This window comes from Watersipora subatra, chromosome 6 (assembly GCF_963576615.1).
Source record: "Watersipora subatra chromosome 6, tzWatSuba1.1, whole genome shotgun sequence".
Taxonomy (NCBI): domain Eukaryota; kingdom Metazoa; phylum Bryozoa; class Gymnolaemata; order Cheilostomatida; family Watersiporidae; genus Watersipora; species Watersipora subatra.
This window is the reverse complement of record NC_088713.1, coordinates 7,687,950-7,705,092: the sequence shown is the minus strand read 5'-3', so window position 1 is coordinate 7,705,092 and position 17,143 is coordinate 7,687,950. Positions and strand designations below refer to the sequence as shown.

General features: G+C 32.5%; 1 protein-coding gene across 1 annotated transcript; it reads left to right on the top strand.

Annotated features, from left to right (window-relative positions):
• Positions 1–14,447: 14,447 nt before the first annotated feature.
• LOC137398004 (uncharacterized) lies at positions 14,448–14,819 on the top strand. The gene has a single exon (XM_068084103.1). The coding sequence runs from the start codon at positions 14,448–14,450 to the stop codon at positions 14,817–14,819; it is 372 nt and encodes a 123-aa protein (XP_067940204.1).
• Positions 14,820–17,143: the final 2,324 nt, after the last annotated feature.

Below are 17,143 nucleotides of genomic sequence, written 5' to 3'. Positions count from 1 at the left end.
AGTTTGACAAAGTTTGAAAACTTATACAGAATTTGTTTTCTCTCCTTATTTATTTCAACTACAGAAAAACTTCTCTCATGATATGTAGTTTGAAAGTTAGAATGGTAAATGGTGTTATCTGTTAAGGAAAATCAATTTTTTGTCCATAGAATTTTTATTACCCAGGCAACGCCGGCTGGTACAGCTAGTGTATATATATATGTGTGTATAAATCTTTAAGTTTGTCATTGTTGTCCGTTAGGATGTCTTCCTGTCCAGCTATAGCTATTAAAATATTGGAATTAAAAGCTTGCTGCCTGCTTGATTTGAATTCATGGTGATTCCAATCGCAAGATTCAAAACTTCTATTTCTACCACTGAGTCATACAGTCCTTAGCAATCTATCACTTTTATCACTTATACCGCAAGCATGTCCACGCGTGCATGCACGCAAACGCATACACACACACATGGTGCATAAGTGCACGCGCTGTAAAACTTTGGTTATTAACCAAGAATTTCTGTTGCAATAATTAGTTTACAAAAATGGTTTGAAAACTAACTTTTTGCTACCACCACCTATTATCTTAATTTCTATTTTTAATGAGTAGGCTACCGTTTTAATCTCTCAAATATGCTGTCATACTTCTGTTTCTGGTTTCTTGTAAGGTTCAATAGCTGAATCAGAACTGGTTTATACTTTTCTGGTGAACAATTGTATTATTTTGAGAAGGATTAGCCTCAACGTACTCTTGAATTTTTTGGTTAGACTAATAAAAAGATAAACACAGTCCGATATCTCATTTTGAAATTCACATGTATACCAGTATCGAGATGTACCACTATCATCGTATGCAAAAGTTTTGATAGATAACAACTCATACTGGAACAGTAACCTTTTTCATTCTATGCTCAAATTGTTATTATGAATTCAACATATTCAGCATTTACATTTTGTTTTATCAGTTTGTATAAATTACCAAATGATCTTTTATTGTAATTGTAGCAAAACTGACTTACCTCAGTTATTACCAGTTATTATACCTTAATTTAGCTATTACTTGCTCATTATTTCACATTTACATTTAAACACTTTTATAGTTGTTTTCTTTTGTTTGCTAACTTATTTGCCCTAAAAAACCACTTTCTTAATGATGTGAATTTGGAAAGTTACAGTTATTTGAAAAAGTTTGAAAACCTTCAGTTGTTATATTCTTTCTCTTAAACTATTTAAGCTGCTCATAAACAATATTTTTGATGATATGAAGTTTGAAAGTTAGAATGGTAACTGTAGTTATATGTTGAATAGAACTACCTTTAGTTTTATTTGTATTTGCATGTTTTTATTTATTAATATTATTTATTATTATTTGATTTATTTTTGTTTTTATTATTTGTATGTTTTTGTTGCTTGCAATCATTGATGCAAGCAACAATAAATTTACAAAAAACATTGCACACCAAAGAGAAGAAATTGAAAAAAGTGGCAATTGCAGACAAAACAACCATTGCCCTTTTGGAAGAAAAATGCTGAGCTATGAATTTAACAACTAGGGGACAGTGAATGACCACACAGGCAAGCATATAGCAATTCGTGTTGGTCTTTGCTCAACCGAATTTAAAAACAGATATAACAAGCATAAAACCTCATTTAACCAAAGAAACATAGAGTACCACACAAAGCTGGCTAAGAATATTTTGAAGTTGTAAGACAGCAAGTCAGCATACAACAACATGAAAAATATTAGTGCAAGAAGATCCATATACAATCAAAAGAAAACGATGCAGATTATGTTTACTAGAAAAGTACTTCATGATATATAAACCACACTCTGGCACGTTGAATAGCAAGAATGAGTTATCTTCTAATTGCAGACATGCTAAGACTTATATTATTGGTTACATTTAACACTAAATCGCATGATTAAAGCATCGAGCCCATTTCTAACATTTTTGTAGTTATTAATTTTAATCAAACTTCTCCTGAGGAGTGCATCACACGAAACAGATTTGCACCGCATTTACTGAGAATTTACTTACGCCTAATTTTTTTAATACGCTGTATTCCACTAATTATCTTTTAGGTTTTCAGTGTTGAGTCTTTCTTTTTCAATGCTTTTTCACCTGCTTTTAGTTACTGTATATGTTTATAGCTAGCATATACATGTACATATATACTAATAAGGAAAAATAATTCTGCCTATCTTTCCTGCTACTGATAGTTTCATGACCTCATATGTCAATTATCAGACTGCTGCTTTGGGTAGTAGTCTAATAATTGACATATATTTGTGGTCCCACTAATCTATGACTAGAAATATGGAAAGGGGAGATAACGTTTGAATAGTCATTTTATTGAAACAAACAAATTTTTCATCTTACTTCAATTTAAGATAGTTACAGCATCCAAAAGCTATCAAATTATTCATAGGTTCTTCATACACGCTAGGGATATAATAAAGATAATATAGCTCTGAGGCACAGATTCTTTAGAATTTCAGTTTTGCGAAAAGTTAGATTGTGATCACTATGGCTTGCCCAAATTTGCAACATTGACTGTCTTTTGTTTTTACAATAAGGATACATTAACTAAAATTGGAACATAGTCAACGCTTGGATGTTTACATAAGCTGGAGGCTTATTGTACAATGGAACGGTCTGAAATATTGGTGAGTATTCAGGGGCATTTAGATCTGGATTTGGTCCAGGGTTGTACAAACTAAGAGGAGTGGTGCCACGATACCACTGCCCGCTTCGTCCTTGTCGTATCCTAAGTTGCTCTTGTTGTGACAGTTCTGGGTTATCTTCCATTTCAGGAGGAGAAAACAGAGATATACCAGCAATAGGATTAGCAATCAAATTGATTACCTCCAAAGCATGTTCAACATCATTATTTTGGTGACTAGAATCACTGCCTTCACTACCACTACTTTCTGTGCTGCTTTCTCTTTCTATTGCGTCTCTACCAATTCCACCACCTCTACCACTTTCCCTATTACCACCGGAATCACAACTAGAACTAGTCGATGCTGGTGAAAGAATCTCAGGGGAGTAAGATATGTCACTGGTGGTAATAAGATTGCTCAGGTTACCGCTCTGGCCCTGACCAACCCTTTCAGCACCTCTTCCACCATTTCTAGAGATTTCCTGGCCTCTATGACCTCTACCACTTTCACTTTCACCTACTCTTCTAGACTGATAAGTAGGTGTTCGTCGTATAGGACCAGCGTGACTATCGCTGGTAGACTCAACATGCTCTTCATTTCTAGTTATTACCGCCCTTATATCTCTATTGTTATTATCTTGTCTTCTAAAAGAAGCAGAAGGTAAACTTGGTGGTTGACTCAAATTTAGTTGTGGCGATGGAGATCTTCTGGTGTTTTCTCTGCGTGGTGATAAACTAAAATTGTTTTGACTTTCTAAAAAAGCGTCGCTATTATCATGTGTGACTGCAGTAGAATGAGTCTGTGTGCTATTGCTATTCCCGTACCTGTTTACATAAGTGCTCTGGCCCTGACCAGCACTTCCAACACCTCGGCCACTACTTCTAGGTCTTTCTTGACCTCGGTTACCTCTTTCCATTTCACCTCTACCTGCTCTTCTAGACTGATAAGAAGGCGTTCGACGAATGGGGCCATAGTTACTAGTGCCCCCAGATGCACTCAGTGGTGGACTGAAATTTTGCTGCTGTGAGGGAAGTCTTGTGTTTTCTCTAAGTAGTGCCAGAGTATAATCATTTTGTTCTTCTAAAAGAATGCGATTATTATCATTAGGAACTGTGGCAGATTCAGTCTGATCCATGGCTTGAGAAGACGAGTGTACATGTAAAATTTCAACTGGTGCATTTTGGTTATTAGGTCCAGCACTAGGGTTCTGCTCATTAAGATTTCTTGTAAGTAGTAATGAGGAATAGGCATCAGAAGTCGTTGATGGCGAGAAAGTTGGCATTTGATCCTGCAAACAATTTTTGCAAAGTGTTTAAAGTAAGGAAGGCAAGTTTAAATTAAATAGGTAATGAAAAAATTAATTTTTATAAAGTATAAATTGCAAAAGTTTGATAGCAAAAGCGAGAATTAAAATATACAAACAGTTTGAATTGTGAGATCTGGCGTAAAAAACGTTGGGAGTGATTTCAAACTTTTATCAATGCAATAAACCTAGTGCAAGTTTGTGGTTATTTAATCCGTAAGAAAGATTTAGTGGGTATTACTATACCTATTTAATTAAAGGAACTAAACAGAAAAAAATACCACAATTCCTAAAGGTCCTATAAGTATATAACATTTATAAGATAACGATAATAGATTATACATGCATGCAGGTAAAAAGTGTATCGAATTTTTTGGTTATGCTAAAGCTACCAAACCTACAAATATTTTACCAAAAGTAGCTATTGCAAGGAATGGTAAACAAGTTGGCATTTGGTCCTGCAAAAAGCTTTTTCGCAAAGCGTTGTAAATGAAAGAGGCAAATTGCATCAGTAATCAGATCATTACTATTTATAAAGTTCCTCGTATAAACTGCAATAAAGTCTGATAACAAAAACAAAAGTTAAAATATACAAGCTGTTTGATTTGTTAGATTTTGTGTAAAAATTCACAGATGAACTGCATCAAACTTGTTGTTATATGACATATGAAAACAATTTTGTTTCTATTATAATTGCAATTACTCTTTTTAATAAGCTGATCGAAACTAAAATAATATTAAGCATATAACTTGAAGATGTTGTTGAAATCGTATTTGTTGGCCACGCTGCATTTGGTAAACTTTCAACTCTTTCAAAAAGTAGTGATTTTATTAAAATTATTGTTTTATTAGTAAATAATATGTTCTTCTGCTGCCAGCTATGTTAGCTTATTTTACTCAGATTAGGACAACAAAATTACTGAATGATTTATATGTTTCATATATTACTGAAATGTTTCAGTTCTCAAGTCTCAAATAAGTTCCCCACGACTTGAGGATTTCATATAAGTACTTACTTAAAAAAGCATTAAGTGCTTGTATCGCAAAGCTTTTCAATCTATCTGTCAAAATATGTGAGATCAATATTCAGCTGAGCAGTTTTATTTTGCTGATGTATAAACTCTTGTGACACCATGCAACAATGCCTGCTTTTTTTAAAACTTTTGGCTCCATATTTAAACAAAGTTCTGTATGTAAATCAAGGTGAGACGATGTAAATTATTGAAAGATGATGTAAATTTTTGTACATTATTGTAACAAGAGAGAAATTATTGTAGAATGCTTGATAATAAAATATATACATACTTACCCAGGTATTGTGCTGTTTTATCCAGTCGTCAATAGCTGAATTGTTGTTAAAATAATCCACTATCATGCGCATATACTCATGCAAAGTGTCTTGGCTTTCTTCCACATATTGAAATATAATAATCTGATTTATTACTAGTATCATCTACAAATACCAAAAAAAAAAATAACATCATAAAAAATTGCTAAGAAAACCGCTAAATTGCAAAAGCCTTTAAGTACACATGATAGGCAAAAGTCTTTATAGTTGCTTATCATGTAGATTTTTTGGCCATTTGGAAATTAAATGTTGCCAACAACTTTAAATTAAAACCAGCAATTTACAGTAATGTATAAAATACTGCCATAATAAAGAATAAACTAATCAACTGCTTAATATTGTAAACTTCTGCAACATTGTTCTCACATATTTTTAAGAACTTAACGTAAATTAAAAATACATTAAAACACGTAAGTTACAAATACAATGCTAGTATAATTAAGCTAAGACAATTTTTAAAAGAAAACAGAAAAGAACTTTTGAAAAATTTATATGATTTTTTAACTTGTCAAGTTTAGATTATGGCGTCTGTAGCTTGGTTTGCGAAGTATAAAATTATATAATTATAGATGTATAATAAACGAATATGGTTTTTTTAATGATTAATGGTTTTGTAGCCGCTTAAAATTAAGCTTTCTACCAAACTTGCTTAGCGATATAGCTCAAAATGTTTCACAAATTGATACAAATTGAAATTAATTATTTGCTAGTATAGATTTTATAGGTATTAAATATGATATATTGCCCATTTAACCTTTTTATAGTTTGCCAACTACAATTGGATTGAAACCATTTCAATTGCCTTTTCCTTTGATTAAAGTAAATAGCGAGTTAAATTCTAAATTTGCAAAATTATTTTGTCCACAGATAACCAAACAAAAATTATATAGCGATTAAAATAAATATGCAAAAATAAATTGAATAAAGGTAGTAATAGAAAAAGAGGGAAATTTATTTTTACCTGATTTTATTTGTTTGTCTTTGTAACTTTTGTAATATTGATATTTAACTTTTATTGCTTTAGCCAATTTAGACCACACAATTTTTTTCTTATTTAATTTATGGCTCTAAATAGATTAACTAGTTAAACTATTTTAATATCATAGTACTAATCCCACGACCAAACACAAGCGGAGCGACTGGTTGGGAGATTTATGATAAATGCACATGTGCACACAACTTACAAAAATTATTCATTAACGGCCGTCGCAAACCCTTGTACCGAACGAAATCTCATCAACAAATTTAACCATCGTTTTGTAAATTTGTTAAAGTATAATAACAATACAAAACACATATAAGCCTACTTAAATATGTTACCAAATCTTTGTAAACTGTCAAAATTCTCTTACTTACTAAAACTTAACCATTTGAACAGATTATACACAAATAGACAGATTTATTTGGCCAAAAATCACCACAAAACGCTCGAAAATCTTGGTTTAATAAAAGGTAAGACCGGCCTACGATACGCCAATAAAGCCATGCGACAGATAGTAGAACTATTTAGCAGTGCGTATTTCACGAAAAATTCGTGCTAATTTCACCAGTCTACGACCTTGTTTACTTGTGTAATCGAGTTTATTTGAAGGTTTCTGTAATGTAGACGTTTATGCAACATAGACCAGTTGAGGCGTAGACCGATTTACAGGTACAAAATTGCGGTACACAGTTTATCAGCCTATGTTTTTTTCTGTCTAATCACCGAAGGTTTCATCAAATTATTTAAAACGTTAGCCGAAATTCTCAACAACTTATGTACAAGCTAGGGACAAACTACAATGCCCCTTTATGACAAAAGGGGCATTGTAGTCCTCTCGATTCCTCTCGATCTAGAATGGGGTTTGACAACACACAATAGTCAAGGTCCTACATGGCTAAAACTGTCATTGATATTATATATAGGCCACCACAAAATGACCGCTGGAATATCGTTTGTTGCTCTCTCTCGAGTTCGAAACATCAATGACTTACTTGCTAACAACTTCGCTAGCAACCGCATCACTCAATTAGCTATCGATGACCTAATCTTACAACGCAAAAGAGAGGAGATTAGACTGCGCGACATTACCATATACTGTATACTTATAACAGATATTGTAATATCAACAATTACTCGTATACCGGATTTCAACCCAACTTTACCTTCAAAATAAATTGTTAGTTGCACCTTTTTAGAGTCGTGCTCCCTCAAATTTATTTTATATCTTCTCAAACAAGTCTCATTTACACTATAATCTGTCAATTCCTGCTGAGAACTACTTTTTCAATAATCAACAGTACCCTTTCTTTTTTCCATTATCACTTTGGTGTGGGCTGTATGACAGTGGAACTTCTAGTAACTAAAATGGCTAAAACTAAACTATTGTAAAAAATTGTAGTTAGTGACCTTTTTCATACCATTTGAAAGAAAGTATACACTTTAAACCTTATTAAATAGTTTAAATTTTTAATATGCCTACAAAACGAGAAGCTAAAAATTAAATATAATATATGTTTTTAACAATAAAACTGTAAAGAATTTGTTTCAAATTTAAATACAGCCATGCCTTGACATTCAAGGTTAATATTTTCCGAAACCAAACTTGTATGCCAGTCTTCCCATAGCTCAAATCAACTTTTCTTATATAAAAAAACTAAATACATGTTAATATGTTTACACTCCTTAAGAAAAAATACCTAAAACAGGATATTAATTTAGAAAAAAAGTATTTGCAGTTATTAGTCAAATTAGTTATAATTATACAATGTGTATTATAATAATTATGTAATTGATGTTGTTTAAAGTTAAAACAATCTTCAAAGTTTCTGTTTAGTAAGTTGATATCCAAAGTAAATTTAAAGCTTATTTTATGAACAGTATGAAAAAAAGTGTAGCATACCAAATGTGTTGCTGTAAAGTCACTCCCTCACCACCTTCAGGCGCTATCATCGGTTTGAAAAATGAGAACTAGGCATTAATTAATAAATTAGTCTAACGAACAAATAAACTGAAAATAAAATCTCTAAATAAATTTTGCGTGAAATTAACTTATGCACATATTATAGAATTAGTTGAAAAAATATTTATGCTAAAAATGGAAAAAAAACTAACTAATGCCGGAAAAGACTAAATTATGCATTTTATTATTGAGTTAGCATAAAAAATGTCTTCAATAGAATATAAACTAAAATACTTTTTTTCAAATCAAATTATGAATTCATTTAAAACTGTTCAATACTTCCTTACTTGTGTCCTAAGTTCTCTGCTCACAGGAGGTTTGTAAAGAAATTAATGATTGGTAAAATGAAACGTTCAATTTAAAAGTCATCAATTTAGGAACGTTTTCATCTTCATGTCAATTTGTAAATTCAGTGAGGCTTTTATTTTTACCTTTTTACTTTTTATATGCAGCATTAAAAATAATAAATGTTTATTTTTGTTCATTTTGGTCATTATCTAACTGAAAGATGACCCAATTTATTTACTGATTTTTGATTAATTTTTAATCAGTTTCACTATAAGCATGGAGCGCTATAGAACAGTTATAGTGTTGAGAGTTAGCATAGCGTCGCAGTTTGTAAACAGCAGTCTAGTAGATCAAAGCTTGTTGTGAACTGCTAAAAAGGCCTGGTAATGAAAAGATATCTCATATCCCTCTGAGAAAACATAAAACCGTGGGACAAATTTGATGTTTTCATGGAAAACAAGGCCGTTTCTCTAAATGGTGAGCTAAATTATTCCTCTTTATACTTTATAGAGCTAAGAGACCTAGCAATAGTATCAACAGTCTGTAAGCCGATACAAAGCTTGTCACCTTAGCTGATGCTGGAGTAACTAACAGTAAGTAACAGCCAGCTTTCTACTATTTACCTTTGTGACTCAATAGAGAGGAGACGACTAACTTGGTTGATTCGTTATTTAACATGATATAATGTTATGGTTGATTTACATGTAGTTGAGAGTATTTAGTAGAAATAAATAAGTGCATCACATTGATGCAATGTTCAATTAAAAATCTTATTAGAATTCAAGAAATTTTGAACGTTTTCGAAACAGTAATTGATATATCTTCATTGACTTTAGGAATAGTCTGTACGTCTCTTGACTAACCATGCTTACCCATTGCACTATGTTCCATCCAGCTACAGTGTCTGTCTGAGCAATGATGTTTTTTTCAAACATTTCAAGATGCTCTTGAAAAGCTGCCAGCTGTTCTTCTTCAGTAGGCTTCTCAGTAATATATGATATGCTTGCTCTTATGCGGCAATTGAATTCATCCTCCTCATCCATTTGGTCATCTTTAACAAAATTATCAAATAATGTAATTAAATTTCACATTTCAAGAATTTTTGAACTGCAGTTCAAAGCAGTGAACTCATTATATAATTAGTCTAATTTAGAAACAGTGCAAATAAAACCCAAAAAATTTTCATGAAACAATTTAAAAGGCTTTACTATACCTGGGGCGGTTTGTAATAAAACTATGAAAAAATCGTCTTGATTTACCAAAATTTGGTTAAAATAGTGACTAACAAGATATGAGCAGTATCACAAGCAGATAAAATTAAATAGCTAGCATAATTTTAAAAGTAATTTATAACTGTTCAGTTTCGTAAAACTTGAAACATTTTTTGATTTTTTCAAAAAGTAGTATTTGTTTAGGTGACAATGAGCTCAACTGTGTAAGAACCAAATTGACTTGCTTTATTTGGTTAACCTGCATTATTTTGCTATGCAGTGAATCTAAGGCTTTCCATTTCACTTTAAATATTATTGACAAGTAAGGCATACGATTTTATACACCAAATCACAAACTTTTGTAAATCTGTAGACCTTAAACTTGGTGAAAATAATCGGTTTCAGAAAACATCATGAAATTATTTGTGAACTTGTTTATGATTTTAATGTTTAAAACTGTCATTAAGAAACAAAAAACAAAGTTATTATTTTGTTGTAGTTGCAGTCACAATAGTAGTAGCAAGATTATTATAAGTGATTATCGATTTTCAAATGATCTTTATATATACTACTTAAAATTCCACTGTCATACAGCCCACAACCAAAGAGATATTGGAAAAAAAGAAAGGGTACTGACGGTTGAGAAATGCAATATTAGCTGCAGTCAAATGGCACGGCAGTGCAATAAGATAACTGCAATGGTAGCTGTAATGTACTGGGTGTGGATGTTATTATTTATAAAACAAATATAAATAATGAAAGGAAAATATTATATGTTTATATCTCTCCCCATGCAATAGGAGAAATGCAATATTGGCCAATATTAGAAGTAAAATGCACTGATATTATTAGAATAACCAATATTATTAATATAGTAATAATATAAAACCAATGCACAATTTTGTTGACATTTCAAAACGTCATAGCTAGCAATATCAATAAGTTGTGATTTTTATATACATTTTTTGAAAATCTGTATTACATAGTCATTGTTCTGTAGTCATCCAAACTTATAATTAATTATTGTAATAACCTTATGAAGAACATTAGAAAAATAATCATCGTCATTTCTTTTACTTACACTGCGTTGGACATCAGTTAGAATACCAAAGTACTCCTATTTCAGTACCCCTACGTTAATTACAGAAATCTTCGGTAATTCGACAATACTATAGACTAGTTAAATGTGCACGTTATTTTTCCGTGAAATGTGCGCGACTTAATCGTTCTATTCTCTGTCGCTTGGCATTTCAATTTCTGGTCTCAAATTTTATTAAACCAAGCTTGTCAAGCGCTTTGTGAAGAATTTCAGCCAAATTAATTTTCTATTTGTGTATAATCCGTTCATATGGGTAAGTTTTAAGAGAATTTCGACAATTTACAAAGACTTGGTAACATATTTAAATATGCTTATATGTGTTTTGTATTGCTATTATACTTTAACGACTCTACAAAATGATGGTTAAATTTGTTGATGAGATTTCGAGACACGGGTTCAGCTCATTGTTGATGAATAATTTTTGTAAGTTATGTGCACATGCATTTATCATAAAAACTCTCAAACTTTGCTCTGCTCATTTGGTCGTGGGATGATATAATTTATCATATTAATTCTTATCATAATGTATTACATTATACTATTATGATATTATTATTATGATATTATTATTATTATATTATTATGATTAACTAAAATGAATTGTATAAAATAAAAATGTATTATTTAGCATCATTAAGGCAGTTTTTTCATGTTGATAAATATGCTCTTTAACAAAGACTCACACTAAAAAAGAGCAATAACTGCAGGTGCACTACGGCTTACAGCTATGGCTCATAATATTATTTTATACTTCATAAGAAAATAATAAAGTGTGAAATGATAACATGAGCTGCATAAATACTATAAAAATAATATATACAAAACTTATATTCAAATATTATATGATATATATTATATAATATATACTTACAAAATGGTATATTTAACATATGTACTATTATATATGTTACAATACATATTAAACATTATATAAATGTATATTATACTATATATAAAATGGCGCTTATTAACTAGCTTACTAGAACTTTACATTGGCAATGTGCCAGGCTATTAGCAAGTGGTATACAATTCTTATCACTTCTCATTGTTTAAAAGCTAATTTTCAATACCCGGGCAAGGCCAAAAGGCCCAGCTAGTATGTATACATGTACATATTTAAATATATATATATATATATATGTATATATACATATATATAAACAAACAAAGTTGTTTTCTCACCCCGGTTAACCCGTATAGGTGGTAGTTTCTGCTCTAACTTGGGTCTCCTACCAGAGACCTGGGATTTTGAGCAGTCGCCTCAAAATCCTAGCTGTTCCCAATAGTGCACTTTCTGCAACTCACCTGGGTTTATTGCTGTTGGTATTTTGGCAAGCCAAATTTTATGCACCAGTGTTATTGCGCCCAATGCCCTAATGACTACTGGGATTACAGTTGTTCTTACATCCCAGCATTTTTCAATCTCTTCTACAAGAGGGAGATATTTCTCTACCTTTTTTTTTCTTTGCTGGCTATATTGTAGTCATTGGGTACTGCTATATCTATTATAGTAGCTCTCTTGTTCTCCTTGTCCACCACCACTATATCTGGTTGGTTTGCCAGGACAAGCTTGTCAGTCCGGATGTAGAAGTCCCAGAGGATCTTAGCGCGGTCAGTTTCATTGACCTTACCAGGAGTTTCCCACCAGTATTGTGGTTTATTAGGGCCATACTCGTCACATAGACTTCTATACACAACACCTGCAAGCTGATTATGCCGCTCAGTGTATGCGTTTCCTGCTAGCTGCTTGCATCCAGTAATGATGTGTTGGATGGTCTCAGGTGCATCTTTGCACAGTCTGCATCTAGGATCGTCTTTAGTGTGATAGATTTTCGTTTGGAGTTGCCTTGTTGGGAACACTTGCTCCTGGGCTGCCATGATTAGCGACTCTGTATTGGCCGTTAGGTTTCCTTTGTTTAGCCACATATATGTCTGGTGAAGATCGCCAACTTTAGATATTTGTTGGGGTAAGCACCATGAAGAGGTTTCGTGTGCCAGTCAATTTCCTCATCATCAGAGTGAAGGTCCATTGTAAGAGCAGCCGATGGAAATTCAGCTAGCAACTTATCTGAAGTGACCATAGAGGCTGCATAGGCTTTGATGCTTTGCTCTTCCGCTTTCACTGTCTGATGTACATTTTTGAGTCCCCTACCGCCAACTTTCCTTTTGAAATACAATCTAGTAGTATCGGATTTTGGGTGCAATGCTCCATGCATGGTCAGCAGTTTACGAGTTGCTATATATGTTTCCTTGATGGCTTCCTCAGTCCACTTTATTATGTCTGCTGGATATCTTATTACTGGCAGTGCGTAAGTATTTATTGCCATGACTTGGTTCTTGGCAATGAGCGGGTTCCGTAGGACCTGCCAAAGGCGTTTCTTGTATTTAGTAATTTAGTACCTTGTAATTGAATTTAGTACTTCGGCTTCGTGGTTGATGTTGCTTTGCATAATTCCCAAGTACTTGTACCCTTCTTCTATATCTTTGATAGTACCATTTGGCATTCTTAGGCCATCTGTGAGCACAGAATGGTCTTTCTTGAGAATTAGCCTTCCACATTTCTCAATACCGAAGGTCATTCCGATGTCCTTGATGTATACCTGAGTGAGGTGTATTAGCGAATAAATGTCCCTTTCTTTATTAGCGTACAGCTTGATGTCATCCATGTAGAAGAAGTGGTTTATCCTCATGCCACTCTTAAACTGGTACCCATATTGGGTCTTCTCCAGCATATTGCTTAGAGGGTTTAGGCATATGCAGAAAAGCAGCGGTGATAAAGAGTCACCTTGATAGATGCCTCGCTTAATTTTTACACTCGCCAGCTTTTTGCCATTAGCCTCCAGTTCCGTCTTTCATTTGGCCATTGACATCTTGATGAATGCCACAAGAGCAGGGTGAAAATTGTACATACTGAGGCACTCAAGTATCCAACTATGGGGAATTGAGTCATAGGCCTTTTTGTAGTCAATCCAAGCCATGGCAAGATTAATATGCCTTCTCTTGCTGTCTTGACAGACCGTCCGATCTACCAGTAACTGATGTTTGGCTCCTCGGGTGTTGCGCCCAATTCCTTTCTGAGCACTGGTCATATAGTGACTCATGTGCTCTTCCAGTTTGTCTGCAACTATTCCTGAGAGCAGTTTCTAGGTGATGCACAAGCACGTTATTTGTCGATAGTTTTTGGGAATCGGCCCCTGCTTTGGATCTTTTATCAGAAGTACAGCTCGTCCTTTGGTCAGCCATTCCGAACGGTCGCCTTCTCCTATTAGGCATTCCATCTGCTTAGCCATATATATTTACATATATATATATAATTTTAATTATATAGTTCATAGAGTATTATAGATGTATTTATAGAGTTTAGAGTTCATTACAGAGTTCATTTTAATTTTACCTGATGAATGGTAGCAACCATGAAACTTTAAGTTGTAAAATGTTTTAAAAGTTTTCAGTTCTTAATATAGTTTATATATATATATATATATATATATGTACAGAAACGAAAGTTTAAAACTTATGGTTAAAACACTTTTATTACTACTAGTTTCCTGCTCTGAGGGAGCAATCACAACTATTCACTTTCATATATATATATATATGTATATATATATATGAAAGTGGATAGGATCCTCCCAGAGGATCTTAGCCCGGTCAATGAAAATGACCGCCCTAAGATCCTCTGGAACTTCTACATTCGGACTGACAAGCATGCCCTGGCAAACCAACCAGATATAGTGGTGGTGGACAAGGAGAACAAGAGGGCTACTATAATAAATATAGCAGTACCCAATGACTACAATATAGCCAGCAAAGAAAAAGAAAAGGTAGAGAAATATTTCCCTCTTGGAGATGAGATGGAAAAATGCTGGAATGTAAGAACAACTGTAATCCCAGTAGTCATTGGGGCGCTGGGCGCAATAACACCGGCGCATAAAATGTGGCTTGCCCAAATACCAACAGCAATCAACTCAGGTGAGTTGTAGAAATGTGCGCTATTGGGAACAGCTAAGATCTTGAGGCAAGTGCTCAAACTCCCAGGTCTCTGGTAAGAGACTTGAGTTGGAGCAGAAACAACCACCCATACGGGTTAGTCGGGGTTAGGAAACAATTTTTTATATATACATACATGTATATATATATATATTATTTTATCTCTGGCTCTTAGCTCTAGATGGGCAAAAATACAAGATTTGTATAGTAAATATTTTAATAAAAAGCGTACTACTGGTTTATGCAAATAATTATATACAATTACTGTATTATCGCCTCTTTATTATAAAATGATATTTGTCTGTTTCACAATCCGAAGCTAGGGTTAACAGTTAGAATGAGAAATTGCTTCGCTCATGACTTGATCACATGACATTAGGCTTAACAGGATGACACTGTAACACTAGCCAAAATTAACCACCTGCTAGTACATGTCAGTACCACTGACAATCATTAATTGTACACTAAACTGCCAGGATGATAGCAGCTGTAGATGCTGAAAATTTACCAAGAGTTTTATGCAAACAAACTGGTTACATGTTGAAGTAAGAAATCAAATGAATATAAAATTCGCAAAATACGACTTAAAACTTTTAATTAGTCATACGAGACATATGTACAGTGAGTCCTTTTTGTAGTTTTAGTAATTTTTTCACAACATATACATACCCACATTAAAAATCTTACTTTGTATTGGTCGTGTGCGGTCTTGTGTGCATGTGTGCGCTTGCATGTGTGAGTGTTTGTGAGCATGTGTGTTTGTGTGTGTCTATTTTTCCATGCAAGTGCAAAGTGCTTTTACATTTTGTTGAATTTCTTACAAACATTGTACGCATATTTTTGTTCATGCATAAACTAGTGAATGCGCAGCGTTGCCCAACTAATAAAAAGGTTTTTAGAAAAAACTCTTTTTTTAATGAATACAACACAACATTTAGCATTCTAACCTTTAAACTTCATATCATGAAAAAGTGTTTTTGTACAGTTCAAATAGATTAAGATAAAAACATCACAACAGTAAAAGATTTCAAACTTTTTCAAACCATTTTTAAACTTTTATATTCTGAAAAAAATGTTTTTTGCTGCAAATTAGGAAGGCAAAATAAAACTATGAAGGTGTTTAAATGTAAATGTGAAATGATTAGTGGGTAGTGGCTAAATATAGTCTACTTTGCTTTATAGTCTATTCTAGTCGATTATATGGTCTATTATGATTACGATGAAAAGTTATTTGGTACACAATTAGCTTTTAGTTCATTTCAGTATTGGCATCATAATGGGAAAATATCAAAATAAACAGACTGTAGGTATACCTCCAACAGAAAAAAAGATGATGACAGACATATCACAGACCTTGATATATATATATATATATATATATACCTATATGTAATATGTATGGTATATAACATATATAATATATCAAACATGTATATATAATATTTATAATTTATATTATATATAACAAATATATTTATAATATATATTATATATAACAAATATATATATAGCTAATATATATATATGTATATATAACAAATATATATATATATATATGTATATATACATATATGTAATTTGATGGAATGTTCAAAACTCACTGAAACTTCGCAAGTTTTCCTGAATGTTATTGCTGCTGACATCCACTCGCTTATCCAGAAAAACTGATTCCATAAATTCAATTTCATCAGTGCTGTCTATTCTAAAATATCAAGTTTGGCTGTAATAATGTTGTCAGGAAAAAACTCCAGATATTTTTAGACAGTGGGTTTCTACGAAATTCAGAAACAAATGCAGAATTTTTAGTAATAAATATACTAATTGAGTGGTTTTTAATATTAAATTTGTTTTGCTAAAATATCTCTATTTTACTACGTTCCCAATTCAGTTTAATCCTGAATTTTAATATCGGTATAAAAATTACCACCTATGATTTCTATACAAAATATTATCGGCACAGAATGCATATTGTTTATTTTGGGCAAAAAAACAAGACTTTATCAAGCATTGCCTGCCGGGCTCACTTTCATTTCTTAGAATTTTTGATTTCTATATAATTACAATCCAGTCTACTAAATTAGAAAATTTAAAATGTGACCTCCAATACAATAAAGGCAACTACAACCAATAAGCACAATCACAAATCGTAATCATACAGGAAGTTGGGCAAAATAAAGAAGAGAAGGAATTCTGGACAGCTCTGGGTTTACTCCTAGCATTATTCTAAATTTTTTTTACTTATATATACAAAAATTGAAAAACTTAAGTATTGCAACAAGTAAAAACATTAGGGCATCATACCTTCCAAGCACAAATG

Coding starts and splice junctions, on each gene's coding strand:
- LOC137398004 (XM_068084103.1), top strand. CDS start 14,448: ATGAAAGTGGATAGGATCCTCCCAGAGGATCTTAGCCCGGTCAATGAA.